Source organism: Crocodylus siamensis, chromosome 4 (assembly GCF_052110815.1).
Source record: "Crocodylus siamensis isolate JL-2025a chromosome 4, ASM5211081v1, whole genome shotgun sequence".
Taxonomy (NCBI): domain Eukaryota; kingdom Metazoa; phylum Chordata; order Crocodylia; family Crocodylidae; genus Crocodylus; species Crocodylus siamensis.
This window is the reverse complement of record NC_143398.1, coordinates 40017741-40030815: the sequence shown is the minus strand read 5'-3', so window position 1 is coordinate 40030815 and position 13075 is coordinate 40017741. Positions and strand designations below refer to the sequence as shown.

The 13075-nt window shown below is 41.8% G+C and overlaps 1 protein-coding gene across 2 annotated transcripts in view; it reads right to left on the bottom strand.

The window, feature by feature from the left end:
• Positions 1–1145: 1145 nt before the first annotated feature.
• The window catches only part of GRM8 (glutamate metabotropic receptor 8), a 599685-nt gene continuing 587755 nt past the window's right edge, over positions 1146–13075 (bottom strand). For both annotated transcript variants that reach the window (XM_090042156.1, XM_090042157.1), the window contains exon 11: positions 1146–1869. Coding sequence is in view for 1 of the 2 variants with exons in the window: in XM_090042157.1 (XP_089898283.1) it covers positions 1820–1869 (50 nt within the window). In the remaining variant the exon portion in view is untranslated. The remainder of the gene's footprint in view (positions 1870–13075) is intronic.

Genomic DNA, 13075 nt, shown 5'->3' with positions numbered 1-13075 from the left:
TTATTAATCCATGATTCTTTTTCCACTCTTCTAATGGTGCCATTGCTTGGTGAGTGATAGTCAGTCATAAGCATGTCAAGTGAATGATACTGAATCATTCAGAGTTCTGTAATTCAGGAATTCAAAGACCAGGATAAATTCTTCCTAATTGCTCTTTGTCAAAGAGCTTTGGAAAATGGCAGTTCACCAAGGGGGCAGCTGATTGAAGGAAGTTTGCTAGCTGCACAGAAATCTCAAGATGTTCACTGCAACAAAAAGAGATTTTGTTTCAAGCACTTAAACTATTCTTATTATATAAACTAATCCACTGAAGTCTTATTTAAGCCATGTTACAAAGATATAGCTCCTATCAGAAAGAAGAACAATGAGCCATCCAGGCTAATTCAGCAAAAAGAACATTTAATAACAAACTGATTGTGATGACCCATTGATTTGATGAATGGTAGATATTGTATGGAGTAGAAAACTCTTAAAGCGCATCATAGACATAGTGACAGAGTTGAAAGCCCCTAGCAATCTACTTTTAACTTGTCTGGAATGGTTTATTACATGATAGATCTCTATGCTGGTTGCTCTCTCCCTCCTTTTTTCATATCGTAACATCTAAAAGCCTAGCACCATTAGCTATTAGGTCATTTGATTCTGAATATTAGCAGACATCAAAGTGAAACATGAATACCCATTTCTTTGATTTCTGAAAGAGTTGATAAGCTAATTCACATATTCACTTGCCTACTGCTTTCCAAATATTCCACTGATTTCTACCTGTTATTGCTAAGGCACCCATTAATGTAGTGTGGGTGTCACAAGTGGAACACAACCATAGCTGGTAGTGGAGAATCAGAACTGTACTTGGACTTTACAGGTAATAATGTTAACTTTTATTATAAGGAATCCAAATGTTTAATTTTTATAATCTTTGCTATAATTATCTGAAAAGGTTTGCTTATCTATTTTTTTAAAGAAAAAAACAGTTGCTGAGTCATGAATGATAAGCACAACACCAGAAATGTTTCATTTCACAAAAGCTTATAAAATGTATTTACTTTGGGAAAAACACCCACCAGAAATTTGAAAAGAGTCACAAGTTTTTTAACAAAGAAGTTCACCTGTCTCAGGGAGTACACACACACACCCCACCCACTCACACACGCCCACACCAACATGCTTATACTTTACACTGCATTCCTCTGATGCCATGATTATTTCTTTTATTTATATACCCCACCTTTACTGCACAGTCTAAACAAACAATAGACAACACTGTCAGGACTTAAAATTCTTTTCCTTAAAACTGCAACGAAACAAGTCTCAACATTTGCAAAACATTCCTTTATTTTTAGAAATAAATTATTTTGTATAAAAATTTGCATGCGTCAACCATTGCATTTATTTTAGCACAACCCAGGGATTCAATTCAGTCAGCCATCACAAGAAACAAACTCATCTTGTTGTACGAGTTGAACAATGTGGGACAGGAATGGAAATTCTCACAATCACAAAAAAGTACTTACAATTATAACATCAGACATGGTTTATTTCAACAGCATTTTTTTCACAAGCTAACATTTGTTTTCCATTTGTGAGTTACTTCCTTTTGTGAGTGAACAGTTCAGAAGCTTGACACTCGGTCTGTATTTTATAAAATTAGGCTTTTTCCTCCCCTGCCCCTTCTGATTTTAGCTCTTAGTTAATCCATATCCTTTATTGATTCAGCTGTGGTCTACAGATATTTTCAAGACTGAGTTTTTGGTGATGGTGAAGTCATTGTTTTTAAGTTCACATACTGAAGGTCTTCATTTGTGTTTCTTGTCCCTGTTCAGTTTGTATGATTGCTGTAGCTCACATAAGTCGTCTTGGTAGAGGAAGCTGCAAAGCAAAACACCAAAGTTATGGTTCAGGTTTGAAAAACAAGGAAAAAAAAAGTACATATCACTTTAACTGTAGTATTCAAGCATACCAGCAACCTCAACACAGCCCTTGTTCAGGACAGTGTTACATTATGTCCTTAGGTTTGAGCACATAGGGGGCATATCTACACAAGAAGCTACTGTGCAGTGCTTACAGTGCATTTCTTTAGTATTTGTATAATCAAGTACTAAATAAATGCGCAGCAACTGGAGCTACTGTGCAGTAGTGCTGGTGAAAGCCTTTTAAGTGATGCTACTGCACAGTAGCCTAATAATACCGTACAGTAGCATATTAGCACAGTATTATTGCTACTGCACAGTATTATTCAGCTACCGTGCAGTCAATATTTCATGTAGAAGTGCCCACTGGTGTTTAAATATTGTGCTATACAGGAACATTGAATGAAGGTGAAACTGTGTTTTGATTACACTTTGTATCTCTCTGGGTAGGACACTACAGAGTGGAAGAAGAAAGGGTCTGATAAAGGCCTACTCCCAAAGGTGTTTCTGCATTTTATATTTAATAGTCGTTGGAAGAGAGACAGCACTGGGATAGGTTCTGCCCCATGAAAGGACAGAGGCAGGAGCTACAGCTCCTTCATTCCAAAACAGTCACCATTTCACCAGATTATGTTCCCTGTGGCTTGCTTTTCCTTCTGGCACCACATTTCTTCCATTCTTGGCTGCCCAATGCTCCAGCTTGAAAAAGAAGGTGAAAGGGTACTTAGGTAATGCCTACACCATGGCTTTGTGGTTAGAGGAGTTTGCTGGAAAGTGGGAAATGCAGGTGTCTCTTGGGGGAAGGCGGGTGGAACATAGGTCTCCCACTAGACTATTGAGTTAAATGATGGGATGAGTCTGCATTCTCCCCAGTCAGAAGTTGTATTTTTTTCTGTGGACCCATTTGCAAGGACTTACATGCCATTATCTACAAACCCAGGCAGAACAGGATTGCCACAGAGCATATGTGGCCTTTTTGAGGTCTCAGAAAGACAAAAGTAGCTGCCAATGTAAAAACAGAATCTAAAATCTGTGCAAGTGCAATAATTTACATCTGGACACAAGTATAACACTGGGATGCCTTTATGCCAAATTGGATTTGGTCCTTGGGTTCTAGATCCTATTCAGATCCCAAGACTGCTCTGGCTGTTTGAACCTACATTAGCCATTTCCCATGAAAAAGCTTTATGTACCAGGTTATGAGGCTAGCTCTACGCTCCCACTGAAACTGCCTGTTTGATAGTCAAGAGTGAAGACTATCAGAAGGAGAGCTGGAAGGAGAGCAAACAAGAGGGCATTCTACTCTGTGGTCTAGGAAACTGAGTATTCACCTGGAAGGGTGTGGAACAGGAATGGGCAAAATGGCAAATCTGGCCCACAGGGCTGAGACAGCATGGGTCTGCAGAACTAAGGCTCTGCTCCAGTCCCAGCCTCAGCCCTGGCCCTGGCTGTCACGGCCCCATGATCCTGGGATTGCCATGGAAATCAGCTGGGAACTGCGCAAGCAGGGTGTGTTGCTGGGAAGAGAGGGCCAGGGCCAGGATCCTGGGGCAGTAACAACATGGGGTTGGGGCAGACTCATGATCTCCCCCCTGCACACCTCTGCCTGCAGAACCCGTGCTCACTGCAGGGGCATGTGGGCAGCGGATTGTAGTCCTGCCCCAGCCCTGGCTCCACATTGGCACAACCCCAAAATCCAGGGGTTTCCCAGGCCCTGCCCACTATCTTCCTTCCAGCTGAATGCCCTGTTCATCTTCACAGGCCCCATCCCCTGGAAGATGGGCCAGGGTGCCCAAGCATCAGGGCTGGGTCCGGTGGAAGCTACCAGAAGAACCTGCCACTGCAGGGGCTGCAGGAAAATTGAGTCTGCTGTGGGCTGGATTTTGCCCACCCTGACTTAGAAAAAGGGAAAGATTTTCTTTTTTCCTTGGAAGAACCCACAACTGGGTCCTTGCTCCTGTTCTCAGTATAATTGTAACAAGAAGCCCCTTCTTGCCTGAACCCCCCATTTTGTGCATTTCTTTTTCCGTCTGAGTATTGGCAGAGACCTAGCACACATTGCATGGGTGTGGCAAGGCTCAGAGCAAGCCAGAAAACTAAAGTGGCTTTCTGTAGGAAAAATCTACAAACTACATCTATACATCGATTGAGCTAAATGTCACTCAAGTAAACAAAAGAATTAAATATCCACTTCAAAAACGGTAAATATAACCTGGTGCTAACCTGTCCCCACTTACTGTCCTCAGTAGCCTTTGATCCTCACTCGCTCACATTGCATTTTTATATATTTCTCACAATGCATTTTTATATTTCATCTGTCTCATCTTTACCAGGTCATTTTGCATTTTATATTTTATACTTTTAAACACTTAAAGAATGTACTCCCTGTAGAATGAAGTTACACCCTGGACCATTGTTAAAAATTGCATTGAAATTGTAATTGTAAAGTGATAAAATCTGCTATATTGGGTTGGTCCCCTGTGTGAATGCGAGTATGAATTACAAATCAAGAACTTCTGGCTGTTAATTGACAATAGCCTAGCCAGAGGAAGTTACCATTACAAAACTCTACAAGCTATTTTAGGCTAATCAAGCCAAGGAACTGATTACTAGAACTCAGTACCCATCCTATTGATTATTCCTGTAACCCATGACAATACAGCTATTGAGTCAATCAAGTCAAGGGTGGACTCCCAAAACTACACCATGGGGCAGAACCCCCAGTGACTGTGACTGATAGTTGTTATGCACTATTCAAGACTATAGTGCGACCTCTGGATTAAGCAGCCAAGATGATACTGGGGATCACGCAAGTCTGCCAGAAAGGGCTAAAAGGCAGTGAAGTGTGACCCTCAGTGGCACCCCCCTCATCCAGCAACCAACCTACTGGTAAGAAGGACAAGCAAGTGACCCCCTTCTGGAGAAGACATCACCCTGGAGGAAGCTAACGTTCAATAGCAGACTCCAGGACCCCGGGTAGGTATAAACCAACATCAGTGCTACACTACTATTGCAGCAATTCTATGTGTGTGAGTGTGTAAGGTGGCCAGTACCCCTCATAAGTCAAAGTTTGCATTTATGATTTTATTGGTAACTTCACATCCCATACAATAAATTAGAATTCATTATGATCCTGTGAGTCGGTCCTTTGTTGCCAACAAAATGGCTGCTAAGTCTTAGACATCTATTATGTAAAATAGGATAAAGCTATCATATATATTTATTCCTAGATAAAAGCAGGGAGCTGGGCAGCTACTGGTGAAATATCCACTTGGGAGGAAGGCAGGTAAATAAAGAGCCACCACAACGCCTGGCACTTGAAGGGAAAGAGCCCAAAGGTGGCCCTTGTAGCCCTTAAACTTGGCAATACTGGATGAGTAGGATATGTAACCAATATGCTATGGAGATGTTCTGACACACGGCATTGATCTTCCAAGAAACATTTGCCAGAATACTAACTGGGAAGACCAGCTGCCTATTGTTACTGAAAGTCACCAATGCCCACCATATTTGAGCACAGTAATGAAGAACTACACCCTTAACAACAATAAGAGATTATAGCTGTGTCATTCTAAATGTTATGGTTAATATCCATATGGCTGGGGTCAGGTCTGACCCCAGAGGACATTCAGAGATTTACATCTAGGACAAAGCAGTGGCATTAGTGTTACTCATCTACCATAGAGCACCACCGCAGGAGTAAAGCTGAAATAACAGAAATCTAGAAACAGAAAAATAACAGCTTTTTTCTACACAACCTACCCAGCTCGTTACATTATGTACACATCTGTATTATCATAAGATCAATACATATACATAAATAATGGAATATCCTACGTCAAGGTCAGGTTAGTGTTTGGCTCACTGGGGAAAATAATTCTGAAGTTGCAGCTGGGGAAGATAAAAATGATTCTGCCCATTGAAATGTAAATTTCATTCAACTTCTTTCATTTGGACGTTGGAGCGCATAATTGTCAGAGCATACAGAGGAAATAAATCACCAAATAGCTTACCTCACACATACAGGTGGCTCCGACTTTGGTTTCTGGGGACCCCTACTTCATGAAAGAATTACCAGGAACAGATGCTAGGTAAATCCTTTATAGTACTATGACTAGGGCATAGAACCCCTTTCCTGACAGAGAATTGGTCTGATTTTGAGGTATCAGGCATTTTTAGGCAAGTATAACCAAGCTGATATTTTTCAGCTCTTTCACATGGAATATAACATTCCCACTTAAGCACTCTCACGCTCGCTTAGATGGAAATTTGAGGAAAATTCCACTTTTCCCTGTACTTCCTTTTCTGGGAATACATCAAGATTTCTGAAATGGGACTACTTTCTTTAAAACATAAAGGGGTTTGGTTTCTAGTAAAAATGACTGTATGAATTTGCATAATCATTAATCAAATGTTGAGGGTTGTTTCTGGGGGTTGGCTGAGAAGAACAAATGTTGAATTTTACTTTGTGATTAAACTGTTTGACAAGGTTTAATTTTGATTTCCTCTGTAGTGGGGGGCATGATTTTGTTCTTGGGATCTCTTGAGTGGACATTAACAACTTTTACTGTAGCAGAAATTGGCCACCAGGCTCCCCCGCCCCTCTGGCTTTAATGTATTGCAGGTTAGGTACTGTTTTGCATCAGGGTTGATTGTGTAGTTTTGCTAAGGGGCCAGACTAGTGGTTTTCAATCTTTTTTCATCTGTGGATGCCTACAATTTTTTTAATGGAGATGCACACCCTCTTTATTTGTAAATGTGAGTATTCATATACTTTTCATTGATCATACTTATCTTTCACAGATGCTTAGACATAGTCTGTGAACCCTCAGGGGTCTGCAGACAATAGGTTGAAAACCACTGGGTTAGACAATGGACTTATGGATAGGGATGATCCTACTTCATGAAGGGGGTTGGACTAGATGACCTATGGAGGTCCATTCCAGCCCTACTTCTCTATGATTCTATGAATGCTGGAGGCATTGAGAGACAGGAAGAAAAAACTAATATACATGTATATTCCTTACTGTTTTATTTTGAAAATGGAATCAGATTTATTGCACAGTATTACCATAAAGGGGAGTCTATATCTGTTTGCTAGCTGCTCTCATCTCACCCCCATACTGTGTAAGTAATTCTCTACCAGCCTATTCAACCTGGCTCTCTTCATTTGATAAATATCATAAGTTTCTTTATGGTTTGCTGTAATGAGCTGGCAGCTCATGTTTGGGGATTTGAGCACCGCAACATCTGGTATTTTGGTCTTTAAGACTGTAAGTATTTTTTAGTGGTAATATGAACCATACTTGGCAAGCACAGATGACCTGCGAATGTAGCAAACTCTGCTCATCATATTTGCTCATCAGAGTTTTCCAGGCCCATTTACTATGCTACTCCCAGGAAAAGACTAAAGATATGTATGATGTACGTAATGTCTTATATAAGTTTCCTTTGAACGCAAAAGAAATTTAAGACAGAACAACATCTAGGGCAATCTGACATTTGTTTTCCTGTGTAGGAGAAAAGAATCCCCATATCCCATATGAAAACTCATAATCAAAATTAATGAGGAGCAAAAGCGGTTGGTTGTCATCATTGTTAATGATGGATACATATATATATTTAAAAGAGATGGCATAGTTACATCTTCTGTAGTTTCACACAGATTTCTGGTTCTATATTATCTTTTCATTTCTTCGACATTGGTAAATGCATACCTCATTCCCCACAAGAGGTGCCTGTATTTCATAGAAAGGAAACATGGAAAGGGCAGGGGCTGTGGAGGGGATGGATTAAAGCAAGAATGGAGCTTGGGAACTTCTTGGACTGTCCTACCCCTGCTTTTCCATGGACCTACTGAGGGAAAATTAGAGAGCAGATTATCCAGTGATTCTTCAGAGGGTCATCACCTCCTTCCTTATGAAAACAAAGATATTTAAAAGGACCTGCCTAATAACCAATTTTTATCTTGGTTATTTTATCAGCTCCCTCCCTCCCCCCCGTTTTGTTCCTCCTCCCCCCCAGGTAGATCTGGAGCATCTCCTAACCCCCTCCCCACAGAGCCTGAACTTGCTACCTTCTGATGACCCTGGGTTGTAGACAAATGGGAAAAGGGACACAAACTGATTTGTCTCATCAGGGGCTCAGGAATCAATATGGGATCTACCAATACCAGCAGGGTGAGGGCACTTGCAAAGTAACTGGATAGAAATGAGGTCCTGATCGGTCTTCTAAAGCTAGCAGAACCTGGGATTTTGGAGGTCAAAATAAACCTCATCACTAAGATGAAACCTCATCACTATCTGAAACCTCATCACTAAGATGAAAGAGACAGAAGTCTTTTTTATAGTTCATGGAATAGCAGGGGAAATGGGAGGGAGGGCAGTTCTCATCACTCTCTGGGGATGCCTATGTGGGACCTGATGAGTGATTACCACAGCAGGGATCTGTAGAAACAAAGAAACAATTCATTCAGGGATCCCATACTCCCTGAAACAGCAACTGAGAAGCAGCTCAACACCAAGCTTCTTGACATCCTCATTTCCTTCTCTATCTGTAGGCCTTAGGAAGATGCTTCCAGACATTTGATATTAGGAATGCAATAAGAAATTAACTATACTCTTATGTACCTTCTAGGTACCAGGGACATACGTGCGTATGGAGTGGGACTTCAGTGAGAAAACTATGAGGGGGAATTCCTTACCCTTCCTTTTATGGGATAATGTAAAAACAAGCAAACAGAAAAAAAACCTTTATATACATCCAAACAAAAATGTTCAGGTTGCTATCTCTTCAGGGCAGCATTAGAACTAAAGAAATGAATAAACCTCCAAAGATACAAACCAGGGAAATGCACAGTTAATATTGTGCTTCTTAGGCCAACCTATCTGAAACTTGCCCCCAAAGCTATACCTAGAGAAAAATCAGGAAGTCTCTTAACCATGTTTGCTTTTATTAAGCACCAGGAACTTGAATCCTTTCATCTTAACTGCATAGCGATTATCCTGCATTAGGCCTTTGTCATGGTTATACACAGTAAACATAAAAAGACTTTCCCAAATTCTTGACTATTACCACATGGAAGGCAATTAGTCCCCGGTCCTCAATGTAGGCTGAATCCCAGAAGGCACTGATGTATGTATTACCCTCAGGCAGTGCTCAGTATCTGTCAGGACTGGATCAGGTGCTTTCAGAAAAATATTACAATGTGGAAAATATATTGCAGCCTGAGAAATATAGTGCAATATATATTGCAGTACCTAGATCATCTTAGAACACTGAAAACATCACTTTACTATTAAAAAAGCAACACATCAGGACTCTGATTTTCCATGCTGTCTGTATGTGAATCAAGACCTGCATCTATGTGGAATCCCACAGGTTTTGGGTACCACAAGAAGTAGCACACAGGATTAGTGCCTTAAATGTGAAACAAATTAATAGATACATTGTTCTCTGATGTGCATTTCCCCCTGTATGCAAACAAAGAGCAATTGTAGGCCAAGTTTTGAATTTCTTAATTCTCGTGAAAGGTAAAAAAACAAAACAAATTCAAACCATTGAATCATGGAATCTTAATTACAATTTCACAAAGGACTTTGTTGGGGAACTTTTATGAATATATATTTATATGGCTTGCTTTAGCATCCTAGTGTATAGTATACAGAAATGAATGAAAAATCATAGTGTCTTAGAAAATTAGGGTTGGAAAGGACCTCAGGAGGTCATCTAGATCAACCCCCTGATCAAAGCAGGACAGTCCCCAACAAGATCATCCCAGCCAAAGCTTTGCCTCGCCTGGTCTTAAAAGTCTCCGAGGACAGAGATTCCACAACCTCCCTGGGTAACCTGTTCCAGTGCTTCACTAACCCTCTAGTAAGAAAGCTTTTCCTAATATCTAACCTAAACTTCCCCTGCTGCAACTTGAAACCATTGCTCCTTGTTTTGTCATCTGCCACCACTGAGACACACAACTCCCAGATCCTTTCCTTCAGACTATCTAGCTCCCACCTCCACCCTTCAGGTAGCTGAAGGCCTCTTAAACCCCCCTCAGCATTATCTTTTCCAGAGTAAATAACCCCAGTTTCCTCAGCCCCTTCTCAGATGTCATGTGCCCCAGCCCACTAGCCATTTTTGTTGCCCTCCACTGGGCTTTCTCCAATTTGTCCACATCCTTTCTGTAGTGGGGGGGCCCAAAACTGGACACAGTACTCCAGATTTGGCCTCACCAGTATCTAATAGAGGGGAATAATCACCTACCTTGATCTGCTGGCAATGTTCCTACTGATTCAGCCCAGTATGCCATTAGCCTTCTTCACAACAAGGGCACACTGTTGGCTCATATTCAGCTTATTGTCCACTGTAACCCCCAGGCTCTTTTCTGCAGAGTTGCTGCATAGCCAATAGGTCCCCAGCCTGTACCCATGCATGGGATTCTTCAGCCTTAAGTGCAGGACTTTACACTTGTCCCTATTTAATCTCATGAGATTTCTTTTGGTCCAATCCTTGAATTTCTCTAGATCTCACAGGCATGTTTATATGCACACTTTAATGTGCATTAACCTTCTTAATTAATTAATGTGCACTGAAAAGAACACCCAGGATTGCCACCTCACCAATTTAAAAAGGCTTTTACCAAACAAGGACACTCCTTGTTAGATATAGATACAGATTGCACGTTTGAAAGAGCCACGTGGATACCACGTGAAGAACTGCTGCAGCACAGAAGAACCCCCCCTACAAATCGCACACCGCTGGTTATGACTTATCACCCCTCCCTTGAACCCATATGGGAAATCCTTCAAAAAATTGCAACACATACAAGAAAGAGACCCTATTCTTAAAAAGATCTTCCCAGAGCCACCCATCCTAGCCTTCAAACAAGCACTGAACCTCGCTAACCTCATCACCAGAAGCAAACTTCCTGAAGCCCAGAACACGCCAAAAGGATCCAGACGACACTATGACAAGAAATACAAAACCTGCCAACACATCTCCAACACCCGCATAATTACTAACCCCACAAGAGAGCCATCAGCATTCCTGGCTCCTACAGCTGCACCTCCAGAAATGTACTATATCTCATTCAATGCACCAAATGCCTTGATGGAAAATATGTAGGAGAGACCAAACAACAACTGCGCACCAGAATGAACGCACACCGGAAATCTATCAAAGACAGGAATACCCAATTACCTGTGGGGGCACATTTCTCACAAGAAAACCACTCTCTCTCCAATCTCTCAGTCCTGATCCTTAAAAGGAAACTTACAAAACACTTCCCAGAGACGAGCCTATGAACTCCACTTCATCAGCCTCCTGGATATTAAAAATCATGGATTAAATATAGACATTGGATTTATGACACATTATAACTTGCCTGACATCTGACTCCCCAAGTATCTCTCCACTATTCATCCCCCTTCTTTCTCTTCCCCCCCACCCCCAGTCTGTTTCTCACTCATTGACTCCTCAATCTACATCACTGACTACCTGTCTTGCATGCAGACCAGCCCAGCCTCTGGCTTCTTTACTTTTCATTCCATCCAGGAAGAGCACACACCAACTGCTGAAACTTTCTTAGCCTGACAAAGGGTTTTTGAACCCAAAAGCTTGCTTAATAATTGTTTTCCAACTATTTAAGTTGGTCTAATAAAAGAGATCAGATTCACCCAAAGAAACTTGTCTGCCTATTAACCTTCTTAATGCACATTAAACAATCAATTAAAAAACATGCTATTTAGCTAATACTCATTAAAACAGGCTAATGCACATTAAGTGTCACTTAAAAGCTCTCCTTTAGTTAATACACATCAAGACAGGCTAATGTGCATTCTCCTAGTACATCATAAGGGAGGGCATTTTTATACATGCAAGCACTGCAGCACCTAGCACTTTGAAATGTGCCTGGCGCTGCATTGCTTGCAGTTGTATAAATGGTGAAATGTACATCAACACGGAGAAAATGGCAGCAGTCTGCTTTTGAACTAAAACACATAGAAGGTATTTTAGTTCAAAAGTGTACCACCTCCATCTTCTCCATGCTGACGCATATTTTACCACCTAGACAACTGCAATCAATGCTCACATCCAGAGCAAACTTGCTAAATTGAGCCTGCTCTGATGTGCTGGAGATCTGGTGCATCTGGGCACAAAAATGTATTTGTATACATGCCCGGATGTTCTAGATTTAATGTGCATTAACTAAAGTGCATTAGTTCATGTGTAGACACTCCCATTATTGAATCCTAGCCCCACCTTCCAGTATGTCCTCTACTCCCTCCAGCTTGATGTTATCTGTAAACTGCTGAGTGTACACTCCATCCCATCTTGCAGGTCACTGATGAAGATATTGAACATACCCCTGGAGCACTGCACTTGATACTGGTGGCCATCTACACACTGAGCCAAGGGCACTAAACTTTGAGCACAACAATCCAGCCACTTTTATATCCACTTTACAGTCTGTTCATCTACCCCATACTTCCTTAGCTTGCCTACGAGAATGCTGTGGGAGACAGCATCAAAAGCTTTGTTAAAGTCAAGCTAAATCACATCCACTGCTCTTCCCACATACACAGAGCCAGTCATCTCATAATAGAAGGCAAACAGGCTTGTCAGGCATGACCTGCCTTTGGTGAATCCATGCTGACCATTCCTAATCACCTTCTTCTTTCTGAGTGATTATAAATGGATTCCTTGAGAACTTTCATGTTTTTTTCTAGGGATCGAAGTGAGGCTGACTGGTCCATAGTTCCCCCAATCTTCCTTTTTCCCTTTCTTAAAGTTGTTTGCCCTTTTCCAATTATCCAGGACCTCTCCCAACTGCCATGATATTTCAAGGTGTCACGGAGTCACAGAGGTGCTCCGTGATTGTGAGGGTGATTGGCAGAGCTGTCAATCACCCAGGCAGCTCAGGTGCCTGGTTGCCAGGACAACCAGGTGGTCACGTGGCTGGAAGAGGGCAGGGCCTGGCCTTTATAACCAGCTGAGGCCAGAGCCTGAGACACAGTTCTCTTCTGGCTGCCGCAGGAGCAGGAGCTCTGCAGCTGAGCTGAGCAGCCTGAGTTAGTGGTCGCAGCCTTGCCACCCTAACCGGCTGCAATGATGCAGGGAACAAGATCACCCTGACTGCAGGTAGGATGGAAAGCCCTGGTGGGGCTTGG